At 41.8% G+C, this 25710-nt stretch overlaps 1 protein-coding gene across 9 annotated transcripts in view; it reads left to right on the forward strand.

Moving 5' to 3' along the window:
- Positions 1-25710, forward strand: part of LOC105670535 (serine-rich adhesin for platelets) — a 258685-nt gene that overhangs the window by 132941 nt on the left and 100034 nt on the right. For all 9 annotated transcript variants that reach the window (XM_012364087.2, XM_067360244.1, XM_067360245.1 and 6 more), the window contains one exon: positions 14242-14332. In XM_012364087.2, the coding sequence (XP_012219510.2) occupies positions 14242-14332 (91 nt within the window). The remainder of the gene's footprint in view (positions 1-14241; positions 14333-25710) is intronic.

The raw sequence follows: 25710 nt of genomic DNA on the forward strand, positions 1-25710 counted from the left end.
TTTCTCATCTATTTAGAATTATTCTTATTCCTCACTTAAGTTATAGATTGTGAGATGTGGCATATTTTTTACATTTTAATTCTTTTCCATTTCATAACAAAATTCTTCGATCTGCAGTATTATGTATTTGTAATTTCGAATTTTAGGATTATGCTATGGGAAAGCATAGTTCGGACAAATTCCATAGAAGGCTTATATCTCGAGCAGTTGGCTTGTTTGTTCGGTCATTCTCCAGGCATCCATCTTTAGGTGACCCTGTCCATAGAGGACCAAGCGGAGAAGGACCCTCCGTGGCCATTACTCGGCTAGCAAACACACTTCGACCGTCGGCCTGTCCTTCCATTCTGTCGTACGTACCCGAACCCCTCTGTATCGGCGGAAGATTTCTATTTAAATGAGAATCCATTAGAATCTCGAGGCAGACGCGCACGGCCTGGAATCGGAAAGTTTGCTTCTACCGGATGCTAATCAGTATTTCCTGCTGCAAACAATGTTCAGCTTGGCTTCATCTTTTTAAAAAGAGGGCCTTTGTCATTCACGTTATTATTTTGAAGCACTATTGTGCGCATTATATACGCGCATCTACTTTAATTTGCATTGACATTGTCTATTCAGCGACTCTGTACAAATTCCAAGATTTATACGAGACATACTTTTTAAATAGTAACTAATTATTAATATTTAAATTGATGTAAAATAACGCATAATGCCGTATTAATGGCGCGCACTCAGCTGTACCGCTCCACCGCATTGAGTTCAAGTGCTTAAAAGTGACCAACTTTTAAATCGCTGTAACTCGGCGAAAAATTATCATAGACAAAAAAGCATTTTAAAGCTTGAAACTTGTATTTTTACATGCTTTAGGTTATTTTTTACGAAATTTTTTATCTTTATATTTTTAAGCTTTCATTTCAAGCTTTCAATTTCAAAAAGAGAACATAGTATTTAGAAGTGTAAAGATAAAAAATTTTCAAAAAACGGTTAAAGCACGTGAAAATACAAACTTCAAACTTTGGAATGTGTTTTTAATTTTTTGTCTGCGATGACTTTTCACCGAGTTTTAGTGGTTCGAAAATTGTTCAGTTTTGTGTGTTTGAAAAATCTTTTCTATTTTTTGCGGAGTAATGCATTATAGGAAAAGTATTTGCATCAAATGCAATGCATACGCGCGCAATTTTAAAAGGTACGCCGGAGGATTAAATCCGTACGTACTGATTGTAGAAGCCTCGAATCGTCAAAGCTTTTGCCGCAAGCGTTGATGCTAATGCAGGGACTCCATCCTTTCCCGAAATTAGCGCTAATACGCATTCAAAGTGTTCGCGGATAAACCGGCATGTGTGAATGCAAACGCGGTCTTCATGGCGTAACGACGTAAGCGAGCGTGTACCCGAGCTTGTTCGGCGTAGCCCGTGACGGGCCCGTGCCTATTTACATGCTTCAGTATTGGCAACCATCATTAAGAGAAAGCATCGGACGAAGAGCGTGTGCGATGGGTAAGAGCGAGACCGGGCACATAGAAATGACAAAGCCGCTCGTTAGGCCCTCCGAGGGTCCTCACGAGCGGTGCCAAGGGTGAGAACGTGCTTAGACCTCGATCCATCCCTTCGACCTCTGTCTTCTCACCCGTCTCGCCCCCCCTCTGGCTCGCTCCGTCGCGTATTCTTGAACACCCTTTTCGCAATGGTCACTTGTGGGACTCGAGGAAGAAGCCCCGAAAACGGCTTTTGACCATTGATGGTCATCGGAGTGGAATAAGAATTTTGTTACCGCGCTTCTCAAATATTTGTGAGCAAATGGTGCGTATTGTCAGTCAAAAGTGCTGGGAAACCAACAAATTTCTGAAAGCACAGCTTTTGCGGAATTTTAATAGCGTTTGCTTTCCTTTCTTTTGACAGTTTTGCAAATATATGAATATAACTTTATCTCAAGTTTGTTTCATATATTTAGAACGTGATTAAAAATCTAGATATGTTTGAATGATATTTCTATCGTGTATTTTAAACGAATATATAATGTAAGGCTTAGTGATTAGCGTAGCTGTTTGGAACAAATGTTTAACGTTGGCAGCTGCAGGAAGTGAGTTGCCGCATCGGTAGCAATTACGCGTCGACTACATCCATCTAATGCCGCTTCGCTCGTAAACACTCCATCGTCTTCTCTGTTACTGCCTTCCGCCTCTTTACTCACGAGAGCGTTGCGTTCTACGAGGACATTTTAGCGCAGTTATGTTGAGTTACGCAGCGTTGCGAATCATGACATTTCGACATTAGCTAATCAGCGTTTCACTAGATGAAACTAGATAAAATACATGATTTATTCAATGTATCAAAACATAGCCATGTATTTTTACGTAAAAATGATTTATATCGTACATTTAATACCTAGAATTTTTATATAAAATTATTTTTTTATGTTTTTATCTTTGATGATTATGACAATGTGATCCAACTGTCAATTTTCAATTAATCTTGCGCTTGATATTCTTATAAAATTGCTACGCGTGCAATTGATTATATCACTATTCAGAATATAAATGTTACGAGTGCTGCTCTTTAGTCTATATATATTCTCTATAACGGAGGCATAAATGTATGAGGCCAGCTCCGACGGCTATTCCAGTCGTCATTAATCTTCAACGTGATCTAGCGGTAGTTTCATGATTTACGGGGCACCTTTCGCGTTTCTGAAACCGCGACAATGTGATGGGACGGCGTTAAGAGAAGTCCTCCTCGACGTCGTCGTCGTCGTTGTCGCAGTCCGCTGTGGGAGTTGGCAATCAGTCAGGGCGACGGTCTCGTCGGCGTAGGTGGCGTAGGTGACCCAGGGTGCCGCGGGTACGTTCCATCACTTTCCGTCCGTGATGTATGCATGAGGTCGCGGCCGGTGGCAATCGCGCGACACACACGCGCTCACACAGACTCGTCCGCCGTCCCCAAGTAGCCGACTTTTCCTTCTCCTCTCGCCTTGCTATTTCCCTATGAATATATGAATCGAACTGACGGAGTTATATAGCGGTGCGCACTCATGGGGGCTCATACGTTTGCCGGGCGCACAAGTTCTGCTTTTTATCCCTCTCGGCGCTACACTAATATTGCGCTGAAATATATCACGTTTTAGCTGGACCGCACGTTGGGTCATTGGAGCAGTCGTTTTGCAACTTTGTTTTGCGAAATGCAATATGTTTATTTTAAAGTTCTCAGTTCTCAATTTGTCTCATGACTTATTTCTTTGGTTCAAATGTATCGATCGTTCTCTCTTGTGATTGAACTATTGCTTATGAATATCTTAGACTAATATCTTTACAAATTTTTGAGGCAAGTTAAATTTGGAATTTATCAGGACTAATTTTACTCTGCAGCGTTTAAATACTCTTTGAGTTATTTTCATTGCTGCGAGAAAATGCGAGATAAAAGTGACGAGCCTGTCGATTTCTTTAAATGTCTGGTTGGCACAGTATAACGTGAGCATCATTGTTCGATCTTACCCGGCGTCCCTTCGGGTTCCGAAGGGCCTAAGTCCGGAGCCCAAAGGCTTAACAAGTTGCGCGCACTTTGCGTGGCAAGCAGTCTAGCTTGCGATGTTACAGAGTGGTAATGGAGTTAATTGCCGGCAGAAGACGAAACCGGGGGCTTATGAGTTAAGATAGCCCGCGCACCTGATACCAACAAATTGCTCGGTTCTTACATTACCACAATGATGCAGTGTCGCCTTCCGCTGGTCGCCGTGTTGCGAGACATCGAGCGATCGAGTCTTTAATTTCCAAAACTGTCACACAAGACAGCTGTTGTTAATCTTGCTGACACAAATGTTGAATATACAATTCATAGAAAATTCAATTTTTAATATTTATTATCTTTTGAATTCTACTAAGCTCAAAATTATTTTACAAGAAATTTTAATCATCGAGTTTTCAAGTATTTATATGTCTTATGTAGCTTTGACTGTGCATCGGCAAATTTTTTAGTGCTTCACAAAGCAGACTTTATATTTTCTACAATAGAAACATATTATTACAATTTAAGAAAATTATAATTCGACAAAATATTAGTAGAAATATTATCTCTGTTATTCTTGAGAATAATAAAAAAATAACGTTTAGAACGTAACAATTGTCCAGGTTGCAGAATAAACGACAAAATAATTACTGGGGCGGATATGATTATACGAGGCGTAATGCGCGGCGCATAACAATTAACGGATCCGGACTAGTTCGTGCTGGAAGTTTCCGAATTCGAGCATCATCGTGTATGTGCGTGAACGAAGGTCAGATTGCTCAGGCTTCGTCATTAAGCGTGGATACGCTGATAATATCTTGAGGCTCGGGGGCAAATTCCACGAGGAGAGATTGCGACTGCGGGTTACTTGTTACTCGTTATCCGCGCGGGCCTGACGTCGACGGGAGAATGGCTCGCGAAATAGGATAATGTCTCGGCAGGACGTTCCGCTGGATGCTGCCGAGGGACGACGACTAGCGCGACACAGAAAAGACATTAGTCGCGAAAGGCGGGCGAGAGGGGCTTAGGGCAATAGGATGATGGTGGGATTGTGAGACCCATTGCCCAGCTGGAAATGTCTCAGGCTTAGTGAAATTATGAAGATGTTTCGTCCGTTTGTGCGCTCTATTTTGCACCCATGTTCTTCGCTATCAAATCTTACTCGACGACATCATTCTTTCTCGTTTGTTGCGTCATAATATACAGTTTATATTAACATTATCTATTATTAAATAATTTTCGTGCTTGAATTAATTTAAAATTATTATTTATGCGCGGTTTGTTTTCAATATTACGAAACATCCAAGGCATTATTACGCTGGGCTGTATGTAATTAATATATCAAGTATATTGATGTGTTAATTAGCTGGCAAACTTTCTTCTTTACAGAACCGCGACGTATTATTTCCAGCAGTCTGCGGTTAAAATTTGATTAACTATTCGTGCTACACCTGCAGTTATTAACGTCATCGGTTTTGTCGGTTCAATTAAAAATCAATTTCGTAGGGTCCACTTAATTGGCTCATTTCGCACCGCGACGTTGGATATTACCTTACCACCTATATACCCTTTTGTCTCGTGGCATCGTCTTATCGGGGCCGTGCAGGATTAATCGCTTATCAGGCTCAAGGCTCACGTGCAGGCAGGGATTTAATCGAAGCAGGAATATTAATTAAATTATGTAGTCTATGGAACCATTTCTCGGGCTATCAGGGCTCGCGTAGGGTTGATTAAATATTTTAATAATAAATATTGACATTTAGATACAACAAACTTGAGGAGGAGAAAAGAAGTGGTACAAGCGACAAATTCTAATAAGCGATAAGCGGAGGCATTAAACCGCGTTTAATAAGTGTAAAATTCCAAGACTAACAACTAGCTTCACTGTTTGCTCCAATGCTTTTTAGACATCCATTTTTTTAAATCGCAAACACATGAATTGATTAAGAAAAAGTAACAAATAACGGAATAGTAAATGATTTTTGTCAACCGATCGTTTTCGAGACAGTAATTTTCAAATCATGGTATATTTAATATTCTTACATAACCTGCATCTAATTATCATATTTAATATTCAGTATAATTTAGCGTTTGATGCACAGAGTGCTGAACGAATCTCTGAAATCGCAGAACGATGTCGTGGTAAGAGCGGAGGTTATTCCCCAATTAAGCGGCTAACGAGCATCTACTTTGCCTAAGTCCAGTCTTTCCGATTTACGAGCCCTTTTGAACGAAATAATAGTTACTCGAAAGCAGTCTCTGTGGCCAGCAAGAGTGAGTGCTTTATAAGGTATGCTCGAGTTTGGCGGAAAATCGTAATCGGCACGAGTGGACGGCCTCTCCGACCGCTGGAAAATCAAAGTTTTGCCAGCATTAAATGCTAATGAGAACCGGCCACATAATGGCTCGTGTGTGCAGCCTGACGAACGCTCGAATTAGAGGCGAGAGTTGGCAGCGAGAGAGGGATATACTGATCCTCGGCACCGTGGGGACGGGGTAGATCGAAGGTGAGTGCAGAGAGGCGAGACTGGAGGACTCTCTCGCCTGGAAATGCTCGTTGGTCCTTGAGCTGATTAAATTCTTTCCGCCGTGATTGCCGGTCCCTGGCGTTTTCATAGGATTTGACGGATTTATAGTTGGCTGTATTATTATTAACTTTGATTATTTTCGACTGTGTTATTGTTTGCGTTTGCGCGGAGCAGACACTGAACAAACTTAAAATTTCAAGTCTCTTAGTTGTATTGATGTTCTTTCGAGGTATAAAAAATTATCTTATGAAATTCATGCAACCGATGAGCTCTCAAGTAGAATTTCTTATAATGCAACGCACAGATTTCTGTTTAAACTTTGACTGTACGTGATAAATATTTTTATCGCGAGTAGTCGCGTAAATTAGATAGTTTTGCGTAAGAAATTTCTGGATTTTTGTATAAACGTTTCGAAAATTTCGACAGAAGTTAATATTTTCTCAGAGGACATGTATACGACCTTCCGGGAGTTAATATATTTTTGATTGCGACTTTTACATCTACAGGGTATACGTGCCGCAGTTTGCTCGGGCCTCGTTGGCCCGACGGAACTTTAAATTCTCGTGCCGCCTCGCTTAATCCGCGGCTTAAAGAGCTTAACCCCACGAATACCTCGTCAGAGCCTCCCTCGACGGCGGTCGTCGCGGTGCCAGAGAGCAGGTTTATTAGCGCACGGATTTCGAAATTCTTTTCATCCCCAGTCGGGACACGAGACCACCCACGCCGTTTACATAAGCGAGTTCCCGGATTGCCTTTTTGATATGTAGATAAGGGGGTGGTGCCGCTTTTACGCCGTTTACGCCCCGTCGCGGGTTAAAGAGAAGACCGGGATCCCGTTCCCAATACCTCGCAACAGCTTCAGTTAGCGCCGTCGTACCGTCTGACAGACGTCTTTGGAAGGCGTCGCGACGCGGCACAAATGTATTCCGACGCGACAATGCGCAATAACTGTGACGACTTTAACTAAACATTCGTGAGCATCACGTTTTTAAAAAGAGCATCCAGAATTTTTTAATGACGAATAAAGGCAATGTTAAAATGTCATGACACTTGGACTTTTTAAAGAAATAATGTGAAATTAGAGCGCTTTCTGATAACTGTGCTTGCGAAATGCCGCAGTTATGCTTCTCTTAGAGAAAAATCTTAGAGCAGACGCGATAATCGACGAGGTTTTAGCATCGCGCGTGAATATTCGTAGAACTGGATAGGATTGAAAAAAATATGATTGCGAAGCAGCAGCGAAGCTCAGAACGATAGAAGACGAGAGCAAAAATAAGAGCCTGATGCGAGAACAGTCACTAAATGTACACGTAAATAACTTATATATATATATATATATATCTTGTCACAATTATATATAATTGGATCATTTACTTGCGAAACGACAAAAGTAAGAAAGAGAATCTTTGCGTTTAGCCGACAAGAAGTCGTCGCTTGTTAAAGTCCGTCGTCCGGCAAAAGTAGGGAGTTCGATAAAAGGATAAATGACTAGTTCGCATCACGAGATAGTTTCTCGTTGGTTTTGGATCCTCATGGGACTCAGTCGCGTAGGAGCGTGATCAGCCAACGTCTAAGGAAAAAAGGAGAAAGAACGAGCGAGGGATTGGTGCTTCTTTGTCCCCACCGCTTCTCAATTATTGGCCCGCTTCACTCTATATAAAGCCGTTCATTTACTTCTATTATTCAGGATAAACAGATTTGCCTCGCACTTAGCTTCTTTTCAATCGGCAACCACATGTGCGTTCGTATAATTTTGCTTCATTCTTCTTCTCTGCATTTTGCAACATCAAGATTTGTTAACGGAGAAAAACATGTCGACAGAAATTCGTATGGCGCTAACGCAGTACAGTCGCATAAAAATAATAATAATATTGAAAAATAGTTTTTTCTTTCATTTTTAGCGTAGAAATTATTACGGCTATTGCATGTGGGGCCGCATATTCCGGCTTCGCATGATTTTCACATTGCGTGACGGCGACTTTCGCAAGCCGATTGCCACGGGTTTCCGCAATTAGAATGGCAGCAGCGGGCATCAAAGGCGGCTCATGTGGAAGATGCCAAATTTCATCGGAAGCCACGCGGCGACGATGAGAGAAATACGCGGAGGTGGGCAGAGGGCCGTTCGTCCGAGTTTGCGAGTTCCAAGCTAAGGGGATTGCCGTATATTAAAGTATACTTTTTGGCTCCCCTTTTCGTTATACCCTTACCACGATCTGCACCTCTGAACCCGGCAGCCCGGCATCCTCTACCGTGCTCTTTCCTTCTCCGTCCGGGATCTCTCATCGCCTCCTCCTTGTTACCCATTCAGTCCACGAGCAATCGTAAGCTTGGTTTAAGCTTGCTGCCTATTTCGCGCGATGTTTCGTGGTCGCTCGTAATACTTGAGCGAGGCTTAACTTCTCGCCGACGGGACTGTTAATAATACCGGACACGCGCGTGTGAGATTTACATGATCTTAAAAACGTTAATTTATCCCAGTCAAAGTTTAAAGAATTAGAATTAAAATTGTATTTGAATAGATAATATCTGAGGAGTGAAATTGAGTTATCTGTGGATAATAAAAGAGCCAAACATTTTATTAGCATTGCTGTGATATTTCTAAAGTATACCGTTCGAAAAATAGAAATTGAGATACTTTTTTTTTCAGTTTACCACAAATATCACTGTTTTTTTCCACATATTTAAATAATTAAAAAAGTAATATCTACACGAAAGAGTAAACCAAATGAAAGTAAGTCAGGCTTATGTTTTCGTACGGCGAGATCAGAAATTTCGAGATGGAATCACACGAAACGCTAATCCGTGAACCGAGACAACATCCATCGGAGGGGGCTCCTTTTGGTGCCATTAGTCATTAGCGATTCTAAAAGCTCCCTGGGTAGAATATTACGGCGGTAGCCACGGCGGCTTTTACCATACTTCAGCTTTATGTGAGGCTCATTCATCAAAACCCAACAAGCTCAACGGCTTCGTGGGTACGTGGGACGGCAATGGCTCGTACATTGCAGCGAGCTACTTATGATTTGCGATCTTGCGGCATCAGATATTTTGAAAATGGCCGGGAACGAGTATACATTTTGCTGATACATGTTTTAAAATTATTCGCGTTTTTCCCTAAAAAGTATACAAGACGTTTTTGTTTTATTATCCAATTTACCTTCCGTAGCAATTTACCTTCGTTGAATGCATTAAAATGTATAAAAGTTTATTGAAACATGTGAAACTTGTGATTTTTTAAAAGAATTAATATTTTTATTATAACCGAGCGAAGAAGTATGATTCCAATACAAAATAAATATAAGAAAACAATACTTTTAAGAAGAAAAGACAAAGATAAGAAGTTTCGAGCAGTAGTAATGTGAAGAAGTGATCCGTCCAGATACGAGCCAGCCACGCGAGCGTCTTTCTTCGCGTTAGTGTCGCAGGAAATCGGTGTGTCGCGAAAGACGTAGAAAAGGTGAGAAGCTGTCAACTCTGTCACACGTCCAATGGACCATACAGGCGCCCCATTACTCCGGGGCTCCAGAGAGAAATAATAAAAATGCCATTAGTGTCCCGCCGTCCCATGATGCCCGACGATGTGAGCGTTCCACCCCAGATTTCGGGACGATATATCTCATCCCCTTCGACCACTTTAACGTCTTTGTCACGGACTCTCCCACTTGACGAGGTTAATCCTTCTTTCTAGCCTTCAGCCTTCTTCTTTTTCTCCCCGGTCCAGCGACCGGAGCCGGACGGCCTTAAAATCCGTTCACGAGCTGGAACGAAAATAATTGCATCGTGATTCTTGCTACTTCCTTGTCTTCCCCTCGTTTTTCTCTTTTTCTCCTCCTGTTTTTTCTTCTCCCTCTATCGCTCTCCTTTTCGATTCAAAGTGTATAAATCCCCAAGCGGGATCGTCGACGAAAAATAAGATAAAAATCTCGTGGCATCCGGTCGAGCGGGGAGACGGTGGAAAAAGGCAAATTTCCGAATAAACACATCCGCGCCTCTTTATGATGGCACTTTGCAGATCCGTCCCTCCTTGACACAACTGTGTACCGTGCGCTTTATTAACTCAACCACCGGAAAATGTCAACGCAGGCAGCTCTTTTCTTATCTCTTTGTATTTCTTTATTTTTCTCTAGACCCGGCACCTTCCCCATTTCGCTCATTACTTTTATCGCTTGTGCGACCTTGCGCAACTCGGCGAATCTAATTTGAAAATTACTTTCCGTCGATTATCTTTGTAAGCGTGTTTTGCAAATCTATTGTTTTTATAAAAAGAGAATGCTTTTTCTAAATATATTATTAAAATTGTGCAATATAGATTGGTATAATTATTCGCTTTAAAGATCTGATATCATTAAGTTGTTTTCATTGAGGAAACGGAAATCGTGAAACTGATTTGCGTACGCGCGATTCCGAATAGACGATTCGGTATACGGAGATACGATATCGGATTTCCAAACGTTTTAATCACCGTTTTTCTTTTCCTCGTCGCGACTTCCTTTCTCCCCCACAGACGGGGAAGGCCTCTCGCGGAAAGGAGTTATCACCGAAGGAAGCTACGGGCAACCGACGGTTGGCGTAGATTTGGAAAGGGGCTGGAGGCGCCCAGCGGGGGTTGAAACGACCCCCGCAGTCGGGGCTGAAGTCTGAAAGATAAGGTGCCCCTCTTCTCTTCTCTTGGCCTCCTAGATTATGGAATGGCACTTTAATTACACTAATGGGAGAACCAAATGTTAATTACAATTCGAAGTCTAAAAGAGAGACGATTCGCGGGACCAAAGGAGAGAAGGAACTTGACAAGATGGAGTAAAAGAAAGACGGAAAGAGACTATGCGCGAGGAGGGATCGTCCGAGGAAAGAACACGATGAGATTTGCCTGTGCAGGAGGGTTGCCCTTCGTGATTAGTATTATTTAATTAAAAATGCCTGATCTTACTATCGTCTTTTCACGTAATATTATGTGGCGAGATTTTGAAACTTAAGGAAAACTAAAGTGAAGTCGATTATTTTGCGTTATTATTATCACTATTGATTACACCGTCAATCTGAAAAATTATATATTACACTATTTTGCGGCTATTTGCAAAAGTTTTTGAATCAATTAATGCGCAAAATTTTGAATGAACAGATTAAATTTATTTTTCAAAAGACTGGACTCGCTTGATTCTTTCACGCCAGTTCGCAGAAGTCTTCTAGTTTTCAACTACAATTTTTTGACGTTGGTTTGACGATTTTGCAAGACAGCGACGACGGCAGCAACGACGGCGACGATTATTGACGGAGAAGAGACGATGCGCGTCGGGTGGGTTTCAATTTAAAGTTGGACGAACGTGTCGGGATTTCAATGTACAAAATGCGTATGCTAAACTCTTCGCACCCCTCGTGGCGCGCTCCCGCTTCTCTCCGTCTTCTCGGTGCTGAGAGCTCCGCGGCCCTTGACGGGCGCCGGTGGACAAGGTCCACGTCGACGTTGCGACGGCAAAAATCAGCAAGTCTGATCAGTGGCGCCAAGTAGAAAGGGACGCAAGTAGAACGCCGCTTGTTGTAGCAAGCCCGCACGCGGGACATTCGTCCCACGTGCACTTTGAAGTTCGTGCCCCAAAGGACAAATTACTTTTTCGAGGCGGTCACCCGGCCTTGAAACCCTTACAGAGCGCCCTTAGGTACCTTTAATGATCGCGACTGCCGATCGAAGGTAATGCATATCAATGGACGGGACGGCGAAACAAACGTCCGATACGCCGATAGTTTCTAATGACTTTCTGAATTTTACTTTTTAAAATGTCTTCCTCCGCGTTGCGGCGCGCCTTTTGAGCGTGCTCGAGGATATTATTACCATGATTCAAAGGCTCAATATACACTTTATAACGATGATCGGAATTACGGGTGTGTCTCAAAGCAATTTCAAAGGCTGTTTTTTCTTTCGTTGCTATATACATATATATACATTTTGCCGATATAATCTTATCGCAACATAATTAAAATTTTTATCATTTTGCATTGAATAATTATCTTCGATAATTATAAATAATAAACAAATAATTTCTTAAAAGTTAAAAGCATTCTCTCAAATTATGCAAACAAATTAAGAGTTAAATTTTGCAGTTGTTATTTATTCGTCATTAATCGATGTATTGAATCAAGAGTTCATCAATCTCTATGTTCATTCATTACACGTGGCACATATGTATATATCGTCAGGACGAAATAGATTGAAAAAAATGCTTCGACGGCAGGACGCTGTCTTAGATCGGCGAGAAGTTTCGCCTCCAGAGCGGGATTACCGCGTGGCTATGGGTGGATTTGAAAATTGTAGGGCCCTCAGGGCTTCTGGGCAGAGCGATGTGGCAGAGTAGAACGTGATTGATTTTGCATACGATACAGATTGGACAGGTTTGAGAAATTGGACTGGCTTTCTGCCTGGTTTGGCATCTTTGTCTCTCTTATACTCTCTTCCTCTCTTCCTTGCTCTCTTTCATTCTTTTTTTTTTCTTTCTCCGTCGTCTCCTTTTTCTTTACTCGCGCCAGTGTGATACGTTTGGACCTTGCGTTTGTATATGTTGGACGCGTGCATGTTACTCGCATATACTTGCCATATCGCCATACGTATTTCTATGCGCGACGAAGAAGGGTTCCCTCTCTCGTATCTTTCGCAGGAAATGTCGAAGGGGATTGGTCTTGAACGAGCGATTTGTACGATCTCCGAGGATGTATTTATGAGCATTCTAGCCATGCCCGCCTGAACTTTTATATTACACTCGCCATTTTAGATAGTCAGTTTCGCGTGTAGTAAGTTATCGAGCACAACACATGTAACATTTTTGCTGCATTGTTTTTTAATTAAAAACTTTTTTAATATTAAAAAAAATACTAAAAGGCCGAGTTTTTATTAAGACATTTAGCTTTCGAGTATAAAATTGATCAAAAAATGTGTACAGCTGAGACGAAGCTGCGCAAATTTCAATACATTGTGTAAATTTCTCCGTCAAAAATTGCTCACATTAAAATAAATATTTCGCGCTTGTTTCGGCGCAAAATAAATTATGTATTAATGAAATTTTGAATTATGCGGCGAATGGAAAACGCGCAAATGCGCATCTCAAAGCGGTACAACGTGTGATCATGCGGGAAGACTGAGGAGGGATTGTTGAGCCATCCGGGGTCGCTCTCGTCTGGCGTTATCCGCCGACGTCGGAGTGGATAACAGGCCGAACGATTTATTCTAAACCTTTATCCGGGGGCGCCCTCCAAATTTATGAAAGAAGACGCCCGTTTAACCGACTCGCTCAGTCATCCCTCACCGCGGTGGTGAAGCCACCCTTCCCTGTCTGTCTTCCACGTCTTTCTCCGTTACTCTCGCGAAGCTCCCTCTCGCTTCGGCTTCTCCCTCGGCTTGGCTCGGCTCTCCCGCCGTGCTCGCATGTCAGCCCTTTATTTTATACCAAAGCGAGTCGGTCCGATTTGGTCCTAATATTAAAGGGGATGGCTTGCCCTTAGCGCGTGATCGGGATGCCAAATCTCTCCGATCCGATCGAGTTCTCTTTATAGACGAATAAAGCGAGTTTCAGGCGATTATAAGGATGCGTCATGTGCCGTTCGTAGAATCTCGTTTATATCACGTTAATTCATGGATAATCGAGCCGACAACTCTTATTTTATTAATTATATCATGAATACATTGATAAACATAGAGTGGAGTTTTTCTACGATATTACATTTTAATTAAATTTATGATATGTATTTACGTAAATATATATTTTGAGAGTAAGCAAATATATAGAAAAGTGCGATTAAAATTACATATTATTCTTTTTCATACATAGATGTGAAAGAAAATGTAACTCTTATTTTTCTATGTGTGTGCAACAGGGTTTTATTTTGATAATTGTACAATTAAATATTAACACGTTGAATTTATACATTTTCTCAAATAATTGCGTTGTTCTTACAAAGTTTTAGTTATAAGATGCTTATTTCTGATAACAGCAATTAAAATAATTGATTTAAACGTCGGTGCTGTGGCTTATAAGTGAATTATTTGTCCGCATTTTTACGTCGTATAATCTAAAATAGCGTACAGTAACACGACTCGATTTAGTCACGACACATCTGTCTTCCCACATTACGGTTCATTCTTAATATAGTACAAGCAATTAAAGAAATGCTTCGTTTATAAATTAGGATTGACGTCGAAGGAATAATTTCACATAATTCGTTTCCTTTTGCAGTTATATCTGAGCAAAACACGGCAGGCTGCCTTCTCGGCGGATTTGCAGCAGTCTCTCTCACGAACAGTTAGTCCAACCGCACGCCAGCAAGGTAAGTTTTTACCTCACTATTTTTACAGCACGCAAGCCATTTCTCTTTCCCTCCCTTTCTCCCTCTCTCTTTCCCATTTTCTTGTATTCTCTCTCTCTCCCCCTCTCTCGTTCGTATTTTTCGACTAAACGAAGAATGATTAATTGCGCGTAACATCGCACCGAAAAATGATTCTAATTGTTCTCTCGTCGCTGAAACTTTTGATACATATACATTTGCATTGCTTAAATATTCTTACGATCTATTCTGTTTTCTAATGAGAGGATGCACATCTATATATGCGGAAAATATTAACCATGCACAAAGTTTTGATAAGAACTTTAGTTTATGTACATGTAATGATGAAATTCCCTCTCTTCATCACAACTTTATAATTTTCAATTAAATTATCTCAACAACTCAATGTTTGATTCAATTTTTATTAAAATTAAATCTGTTTGAAATATTATTTCTGAAATAAAAAAAAAATTTATATATTCTTTAAGGCTTACTTTGTTGAAATTGTTCAATTCTCTACAAATATTTACAAATTGAAAATGTCTACATTAGAAGAGCCTTTTTTTATATGGCATTTAATATTTTCCTTTGCAAAGGAATTGAGACGTTCACTTTAGAGTTATTTACGGTACATCAATAAATTATTACTTTCCTACGCTGCTTATGTTTCACGATTTTCACGAGCTCGAGCGCGATGCAGAATAGTAATTGAAGAAACTCGCACGAAGCACTTTTGCTATATGTTTTCGATAGGGAATAGATATAAATAATTTAATATCTTGAGAAACTGATACGATTGCGTTTTCTGAGAATAATGCTTTGCTTCAAGCAGACACGACACGTGTGGAATTTAGGAACATAACATCACGACAATAATATCGAAGCTTTCGCCCGATAGAATCGCGTTGAAAGTGATCTCTCGTGATAGAAGCACTTACTACGATCAAACTTTCTTTTTTCCCCTTCGTAAAAATAATTGCGGATAAGCGCGGCGCTATATATATATATATATATATATATATATATATATATATATATATATATATATATATATGCACATATATATACAGAATGTCTTAGACTAGGCTACAATAGTTTTTAAATTGAAAGTGTTAAAAGTTTAGATTGTCAACAATTCACGCGCTTAGGTAGGTCGCGTATTAATTTTCACATTTTTATCACATAAGAAACCTCACAAATTTGTTATTAACGAATGATACAGTTAGTCTGAGACGCTCTGTATAAACGCCACCATTATACATGATTTCGATCACTTTCGTTTATAAATTATAGTTGACTTACTGTCGTTTTCTCGTTGCATTATGAGGAAGTTTGGATTTAGTAAAAATTTTATAATTTTAATCACAATTTTGATTAAGCAATTCTTTAATCGCAATTTTATGAACAATTATTTTGTCTTTTGGTTTTAAACAAACAGTAAAGTTGGAGTATATTCCGTGCGCGCAAAGACGAAATCGTAGGTCTCTTATCTTACGGTCGAAGCACCACCGATCGATCTTCGTAAATCCACTTCGCAAGTAAATTCCGATCTGCGTTTGAGCCAGTCAAACGGCTGGGTCAAGCGCTTTCGGAAAAGCGAGCGGCGTTCGAGTGGTGGAAACAAAAGCCCGGCGTTTCAATTAGGTCCTTTATTAGTTAGCGATAATAGGGCCAGCAGCGGTCGAGCCAGCACTGCTGGCCGATGGTTAACGGGAGGTTACGGGAGGTTGTTTGCGCGGATCCGGTATCCTCTCACGATATTAAGGGCTGACCAGGCAGTCCCTAGCTCCTTGATGTTTAGAATCTCCAGCCGGCTCTCGCGGCCTTTTCTCCAATCCGGACTCCGAGAAAGGTCCGTCTTGCCGGACCTTGTCGATTGATTTTCCTGCGCGTTATGTAAGTTTACGATGATAACCGGAGAAGTCGAGAGACGCGGCTCTCCGACAGCGAACGTGGCGAGGAAGCGCGCAAGAGCGGGGAGAAGCGGGGTAAAGCGGTCGAGTCGGGAGGAGAAATTTGTCGCTGAGGAGAGCAGGTCGCAGCAGTCGCCTGCGGCGAGCCGCAACGATCCTCTCGTCCTACCCGTCGCATGCTACCGTACGATACCAAAGAGAGAGTGAGAGAGAGAGAAAGAGAGAGGGAGAGCTTGCTACTGCTATTGCTACAGGACCGTTCGAAACTAACTTAGGACCGCCGAAACTACACTCGCTTTCCGCGCCGCAAAACGAACGGGCTAACAAGGCGGGCGCACGAAATACATTGGATATTGATTCACGAGGGTGAAATAACGCAAAGCGCACGGGTGAATATTTCTTGGGCGTTTAGCATTAGTTGCGCAATAAGTCGCGAAGAAGATCCACAGAATTTCAAGCTGCTAATGTTGTTTTGCAACATGAACGTCACACGAAATTTGCTGTTCTACGTTGCAAACGATGGTAAAATTGCTCTAATTAATTTTCGCGAATATAATGGCACTCTAAAGTTGCTTTTCTATAATTTATGTAAATATTATAGCTTGCTTTTAATTACTTGCCTTCGGAATAATTTGTAATCAATCCGTGATCTATTAATGAATACCGGCGTTCTCCATATTATCGCACTCTACGTGGCCTGGCAAATTGCATTTATGTCACGTCGTCCCGATCCATATAGTCCGCAAAATCGGTTTTAGTGTAAACGAGGAAAGCTGGGCTAAGGGTCTCGGGCGCTTCTCCGCCCCAGCCGGGTGGGAAGGTGCGGCAGGAGAATGGCTGCGACATCTTGTATTGTCAGATCCCAACGCGACAAATTCATAATTGCGTTAATGCGGGTACGGCGAGGGTTCTTGCCGCAACCACCGCAAGGCGCGCCATGGCGTCTTGCGGCTATAAGAGAGGACGATATAGTGTAGGAAGAGCGAGGAAGGTCGAGCGGGAGGCGACGGAGAACGGTCCCTTCTGGTATGGGCTCGTTAATCTTCGGAGGATTACGCCAGAAGGAAGTATCGCCATTGTGCAGGGTCTCCTCTCTGAGTCGATAATTATTAATTAAATTGGCCGAACGGGCTACTCTGCGATTTATCGACTTATCGAGTATTGTGTCCGATATTGCTACGATATTTGTTCTAGAGATTTGTCCAGCGACAAATTTCTTAAAAACTTCCGTATGTATCAATTTATTAATTTTACACAGAAAATTATTTATTTTATATCTTGACAAAGTTGATAAACTCTTTTAAGGAGACAATTTTAGAAGTACAATCATAGCCATCGTGTGTTACATATTTAAATTAAATGAAGGCTTAATGAAAATTGGAACAATTTTACGATATTTTAATCAGATAGACGTTTGTTCGTATTCATTACATTTCATCAGAATTAAACTAACAGATCGGTGGTTTGGAACGTTGGAAACTACAATGGTAATATAGGAAACAATAAAAGACCGGTGCGGGAAAAAAGCTCGGCTTGTAGGTGCTTCATTTCAGTTGGCCGTGGACAATTGAATCATCGTCAAATCGTGGCGAGAGGGTCATCAAATCTGCACGAGCGGGCACGAGAGCGCGGCGAGAGAAAGGGTTGCGTTGGTCGGCTCGGTTGGTCGGGGGGGTAAAAAGGACGGAATTGCAGAAGCGGGAGAGAACGGCGGCGAACGAACGGGCCGAAATAAAACAGTGATATCGAGGCATTTCACGCACGAGCGGGAGCGTTTAGCAGATTCAACGTGCGTGCCGGCACTCCGCCGTTTCCCAGCCGCGGTGAAACGTCCCTCTCACTTCCCTTCCTCCTTGATGGCTCTCTCATTCTCTCCATTTCTCTCTTGCTCGCTCCTCAGCGCGCTCTTTACCCTTTTCTCTCTTGCTCTATCACCTACACCCTCACCGGGCCTCGCTGAAAAATACTACTCTCGCTGACACCTGTAGCTTCGACGTTCTACATATGTGCGCACGTAGCACATCGAGTTGCCACCGTCGACGAGTGGAAGAAACGAGGGACGATGAAATTGATAGTAGACGATGTCGAAAATCATCATAAAGTCTGTCGAGCGTAATGCAATGCATGATCAAACGATGCGACTTGTCCCGATCGGCGCGATAAGTATTCAACGCGTTAAAAAATGACAGATTAGGCTATGAAAATTTGTGTGTTTAGATATTTATAGTTTTTAGACTTTTGACAGCATTAAGCAGAATACAAGCTGTTCTTTTAAAACACATGTTCTCATTTAATATTAATTTTCTCAAGTCTTGAATGCATTTAGTTACAAAAATAGGCGATGATTTTCATATTTTTTAAGATTCTTTTCTTTTTGAGGTTATCGATGTCTATGAGAGAGCGATTAAATATTCGACTTACAGTTTGCTTTTAAGAATAAAAAATTTGCGAGATGCAAAACAAGTGAGGTATTCGCGATACGCTTCTGACGATAAGAAAATGAAGGCGAATCCGCAACGCTGAACAATTAATCGATATAGTACACTACGGAATCGCGAATCTACCATGCTTCGACGCGACAAAAGCGCACGAATAGAGGGGTTGCCTCGTCGCGGGTGACCGACAACGTGCGCACACGAGCAACCCCTAACGCGGGCGTGAAATCAGGCGCCGGCCAGGACGTCCGCTCGACTCGGCGGCCGACGGACAATAAGAATCGATATCTTAATTAACGAACGCCGGTGGGTCCGATGAGCGAACTTCTCGTTGGATAGAAAGGGGAAGCAAAGGGTGTGAAGAGGGGAACTGAGGGAACGAATGTAGGGAGATCTGGACCCGCGTTTTCGATGGGATAGCAACGGCGGACGCCTGACCGGAAGCGAGAGTCTGCGGAGCCCTGCGGACCTCGTTCTACCGGAAGCTCCATTCACGCGGCCCTCTCGCTCTCGTCCGCCTCTTCGACCGACGCGATCGTTCGTCGTGGTCGTCGTCGTCGCCGCCGTAGTTGCTGGGTACACTGATACGTTTCTGAATAAACAATACATCCTCCCCATAGCCGCAGCCCTCGAAAAAGTTCGACCGATGGTGCCGCCAAAAAAAAAGATTCTCGCCGATGGCGGCGGACTGAATTTTTTGTAGGATATTGTCAGTGCATGTGATATTTCTGCGATCAGCAAAAAAAAAAGCGTAGTGAGTTTAACGGTTCCAATCTCTGACAATAGTAAAAAATTCAATGTTTAGCACAAATTAAAATTAAAAAAAATTAATTTTATATTCACTCGCATAATGACGAAAATATCCATTATTTTTCACAAAGAAAAATGGACGATATTTTAACGATATTTTATGTTTCTCGCATTTGCTAATAAAAAAGAACAATTCAGTTAATGAAAATAAATTAAAATATTGCTTGTGGAAAGTGATATTTTAATATACAGATGATTAACAAAATAATTCATTTGAATAGTGTTTTCTATTGAGCTAAGTATTTTTATTAATATTCATAAAAGATTTTATCCGGCATAAATAATATCTTAATAGACTTCGAATGTACAGCACAATATACATTTTCTTCCGACGAGCTTGTCTCATCTATGATGAACTGCTTTGGCGGCGCTATATTCTCGGTGATTGAGATATCTCCGTGGACGTCCGGTCCGATTAATATCGCCGCGAAGGAAACGAGCGAGACTGGATAGATTAACGAATTGGAGGGCGCCTTTTCCAGGACGCTTTTACCACGACTGGCTAATCCGATAAAGTGGCAGCTTCGCACGAACCTCTTTCTTCTCGCTGACATTCCGTCCGCCGAGATATGACACTAAGTATTCTATATTGACTAATAAACCGCTATTCTGCGGTTTCCTCGCTAACGAAGCTTTGCACTTCGTTGCTTGTTTTCTCTTCGTAATGACACTCTCTCTCGAATTTTCCATCGCGATTCACAGACGGGTAATACTTTTACGGACCGAATAGTTGAAGCTGTTTGTGCGTATTTCAAATACGAAGCTTACGTGAATTTCCCTCCGCCTACACGCGATTCTCGTTCACACTCTCGGCGTTTCCGCTCCGCTCACCCGGGAATATCTCGACGCAGGACACACAGCCGGAGAAATCTCGTCAAGGCCGCATTGGTGGGCGCCTCAATCAGGACTTGCTTTGGAACCCAATTTCACGAGAGAGAGACTATTTGCGCGTGCTTTGGCCGGCAGTAGGTTTGACCTCTCGTTAATCACCAAAGGACCCGAAGCACGAAGGCGAGTCGGACAAGCTGTGTAGTTGACCGCAATGGCTGACCGTTGGCCCGATGGACAAACCCTTAAGGTTTGTACCAAGGTACAGGACGGTACTGATAGTGCACTTTGGGGAATTCTAGAGGTGGCAACGCTCATTCACTTTTTCGTCATGAAATTTATTCCGCAGCCGCCTATCGTTACTTAGGCGCTCCACTGAAAAATAATATCCTTTGGAATTTTCACGAAAACTGAGGTACATTCTCGCTGATTGGATCCGTTGGATGAGTCAATATTTAGATTGTAAGTTATATATTTGCCGCTGTAAGCGATACGTGCAACGATTTCACGCAGGTTGAGATATCGCCCCGAGCAGTCCTCGTTGGCTTGTACACGTCGCCTAATCGCTGTATTAGCTGGCTTTGTGGTTAAGCTATGCTATTGCCGAATTAGGGGTGATTCGCTTCGAAACACACCCTCTTGCATTTGTGCCGTTTAGGTGAGCATAATGCACGGTGTACGTTCATACTTGCATTTGTTCCATTGCTTGTTGCTCCCGGCTTTTTCAAATATTTCATGTGTCGAAGAACTCGCAAAGACGTTTCCTTCGATATCCTCAATTTTTATACATCTATATTTATCCTTACTGTGAAAGATTTATAAACCTAGGTATTAAATTGACAAGAGCGTGATGGCAAATATTTAATAACTATTTTCTATTGATGAATCTTGTCGAAATAGTCGAATCTTGCGAGCTTTCCTACTGCTGGAACTTGACGGCACATGGTTTTAGGTAGATTTGTGCAGCTTGTTATACGTCGGACCACCATAGTCTCTTGGCGCATATCGTTTGTTGGTTTTGCGGTGTACCATAACGCTACCTTCCTTGTAACCTCTTTCCCTTCTCTTGGGAAAAGCGGGCTTTCAGCAACATCGTTTGGCAAAGGGATCCTTCCGCTACGCCGCCTTCGTATTAGACGCGAATAAAATCTGCAATCACGAGATTTACGAGAATCACAGATAGCTGTGCACGGTATTCGACAGAAAATTACTAGTAAAATGCAAATCTTGTAATACAATATTGTTTACAAATTCAATTTTAATATATAATGAGCAGATAGACTTGTATCTTGTGTGATTCAAAGATGGAAATTAATTTCTAACTTGTATCTATGTTTTTGTCGCATTTATTATTTCTCGATTCTATTTCTTCGAAGTTCTTTCTATTCAATGCTGCAAGAAAAACCTAAAATCAAATTAATGCCGTTAAATAAGAATTTCTTCTTCTGTTGTATGAAAGAATTTCATTATAAATTCTAAACTTATAAAATTTCTATTTTCATATACTCTTATATCGCTCAGTCTATTTTAATTTAGGTTGTCATTCAAGCTGTCTTTGATTTTGCTGGTGTTTGCATCAACACCTTGAAATCATTGCTTGATTACGTTGAAGGCAGATAAAAAGCGCTCGGTCCCCTTCGGTGCAGCTTTGACCTCGATGAGAGTGTTCGTGGAGGTGGTTCGACCGCAGGATCCAGCGGAGAACGAGGCAGATGGAGACGGGAGTGCGAAAGAGGACAAGCGGAAGCACACCGCGGGGGGTAAACAGAGGTGACGTAATTACCGAGATTAATGCGGCCTTGAGCTTTTGGTGGCAACCGAAGCTCCCGGTGCTTGCTTTTATCTCGCGAGCTATCATCCGGTCCCGCTTCTCCGGCTTTGCCGTTACTCCCTGCCCCCCCCTTCGCCGCCGGAAAGTAATTTGAGGACGAGAGGGAACGGTTTTAAATTTTACTTATCCGTAGGACTTAGATTTACTTGCGTCAGTCGCGCCGCGGGCGGCCGACCCCGCGTTTGTCGGCGATGTCTGTCACATTGTGAACTTAGCTTTTATATGTCAGCTAAATTTTTCCTTGAAAAAGATCAGTTGTCAATTAATTTTGGTTTAGCAATATTATCATTGTAATTATTATGCTAACATTTGACACAAATATTGATATATTCGATCTTGTTTGTGCAACCGCGAAAAGTACACGGTGGAAATATCGATGAGAAAAATATACAATCTTTATTTTCGAGAAAGTATGTCTTATAATTCCATACTGTGCAGAAAATATCCAAGTATTAATGTTTTATTCAAGATTAGAAATATATTTTTTAATAGTATTTTAACTTATTAAAAGGGATCAGACGTAAATCAGGCGTTGATAACAATTATATCTTTGTGCTGAATGAAGGAGCTTGTTTGACGTGGTAATCAGATTATCCTAAGCAAACTAGAGCTGTCTGTTACGTAACGTATGTAATAACTCAGTAATTCGGACTAATCAAAATTGGTGGAATTTTCGCGGGAAACCTTTCTTTCGCGATAGCTTGGAAGAATGCGCGCCAGCACTCGGCGCGACTTCCTGCAGCAATTCTCTCAGGGCGTCGTGAGATTTTCCGTAGATGACACTCGTAGTAGCGGTCGGGTGCCGAGATTTCTCCGTCTCTTTCTGCGAGCAATCTGAGAGGAAGAAAGGGAAAGAGAGATAGAGCGAGGTGGGAGGAGGGACTTCCTCCTTTCACCAAAAACACCGGGTGCGGCTGCTCTTCCTCTCGCACTCCATAGAAGAGAGCCACTATTCACGTCTCCTCACGGCAACCCCTTTCTTTCCAACCCTCGCCACTCCTCGCCGTCGTACCGCGCGTTGTCGTTGTCGTCGTCGTCGTCGTCGTCGTCGTCGTCGTCGCTGGGGTACACCGTTGCCTGCTCGAGACAATGATATCGCAGGAAAAGAGGAGAGCATCTCGACCCGCTTTACAACTCCCGACGGGGCCGACGTTACCGGGGCGAAATTAATATCATAAATAATATCGTAAAAAAAATACAGCCCGCAGCGCCCGCCGCCGTCACGCCAACGTTACCGCAAAACGTTTCTCTCGCGTCTTGATAAAGGAAACGAGAGGCGGGAAGAGCGGCTGAAAGAGAAAGAGAAAAAGAGAGGGTGAGGAAGGAAGAAAGCGAGGAGGGGATCCGCAGAGAAGGCGTCTCTCCTTCTTAGGGGAAGTCGAAGTGCCAGTAAGATCTCGGATTAAGCCGAGCAACGTACCAAGCGCTTTCCCAGAGCACATAATCTCGAAATGCGACAGCTTTATTTTGAGAGAATTTGAATTCATTTTTATGCGCTTCTTTTTTCGTCGCGTAAGATACAGCGTGTCGCGAAACGGCGTTTGACGAGGATGCACTTTTATCACTGCGTCGTCGTTGAAAATGATTGATTTAAAGAGTATCTACTGGATTTCGGCTACGGATAGCTGCGGCATGAAACCGCGCTATTTTTCAGCAAAATTATCCGACGCAATTAGTATTAAGATATACTATCCGTCGTGTCAATTTCACGCTTTATGATTCTCGATTGTGCATATTATGCATCGTTTGCTCCGCATAGCATTAGGACTCTTGTCTTCCACTATCCCCCCCCCCCCTCTCTCTCTCTCTCTCTCATCCATTTCCTCCTTCATAGCTCCTAACTAACAAAAGCTCCGTATCCCGCTTATGTTCGGGACGACGACTGGCTGCGATACACGGCGACGGGTTATATATCGTCGGCGCGTGTAACGGTCGTAGCCACCCTCCTCCTCGCTCATGTGGCTTGATGTTTCTCGCCGAACAGCAATATAATCACTCTGATGGTACAAAGCGGCTACCCCTACGGCGGCAGCCTCGCTGCGCCTTCCACGCCATCAAACGCTGATGATACAGACGATACGACGTATGTATACGCGACGACGCTAATTCGCATCATTGTCGCCGTTTCTTGCATGAAACTAGGCGAAGCCACAGGTAGCTGAGACTCACTCCCGCACGTACGCGTCGTCTGTCGAAGGTGAATAGTGAGCGCGAGATATTGTCCGGATAGGCTGACAATCGGGCGATAGTTTGAGTATTGTTTGCTTGAAGGAGGAAGAAAACGAAGAATATTAGATAGCTAGTTTTCAAGAATAAAGTAATAGACATGCATCGCGAAAAGATTTATATCAAGTTGCACGAGGATATAAAAGGATAGTTAAAAAGTTCGATAAAGTTATTATTAGAAAACTAATTTTTTACCGATTTTTTAAGAAAAGATGTTTTGGATGAAAACAATTATGTATTTATATACCGCAGCTTTAACATCGCTATTATTTAAAAAATTGTACATTTTCCACACAATTCGGATTCTTCTTTTAATGCTTAAGAAACATAAAATCTGTACTTTTCATGCAATTGCGTTCTCTACATTTTTTTATTTCAAAGAGATTGCTCTAGACTGTTATGCTGAAGCGCAACATTACAGCAATGATTTGCGCGTAACGCCGTAATGGACAGTTTCCATTATATCAGACATCTTAGCAGTAAAACGTTTATAGTGATGTTATTCGACGGAGTAGCCGCTCATTAAGATTCTGGTTGTTTGCCAGGATGTCGGACTTCGAAGATCTCTTCCTAGGTAATTGCGCCCTCAAAGGGTTAGTCATTGGATTGTAGCCCGCGGCAAACTTAAGAACCTTAAATTTCCCGACAGCATCGCACCTTTTTGCGCGGGGGAGACATCTTTTTCTCAAGAGGTAGGGTTCTAATGGAATTAAAACTAAGCCTACAGATAGCGAAAATGTCGTCCGTTTATCATGATAAATATCTTGTTAGATTTTCTCGTACCTGTTAAAAGATGCGTGTTTCGTCGTCAAGTATTTACAGAATTTGTATAAAGAGAATTTCTTCATTTTAAATACCGCATATCTGATTTTTGGACTCGAATAATACATTAAAAAAAACAAATATTTTTTGTTTGTTATTAAATCTATGTTGCTTTTCTACAGAATTTGCTTTTTTTGAGACCCACTTAGGCATTTAATATGAAAAATAATTTTTACTACTTTACAAAAAATAAGGAACACTTTTAAGACGTTCAAAATCGAATAATTTTCAAATCACTACAACTCGGTGAAAAATTATCATAGATAAAAAATTAAAAAAGCATTTTGAAAGTTGAAGTTTGTACTTTCACGTACTTTAGACCGTGTTTTGAAAATTTTTTTATCTTTACACTTCTAAGTGCCGTATTCTTTTATTCGAGTTTAGAGGTGCAAAAATAAACAATTTTATGAAAACGGTTTAGAGCATATAAAAAATACAAGTTTCAAGCTTTAAAATGCTTTTTTAATTGTTTGTCTACGATGATTTTTCGCCGAGTTACAGCGGTTTGAAAATTGG

The sequence above is a fragment of the Linepithema humile genome, chromosome 8 (genome assembly GCF_040581485.1).
Source record: "Linepithema humile isolate Giens D197 chromosome 8, Lhum_UNIL_v1.0, whole genome shotgun sequence".
NCBI lineage: Eukaryota > Metazoa > Arthropoda > Insecta > Hymenoptera > Formicidae > Linepithema > Linepithema humile.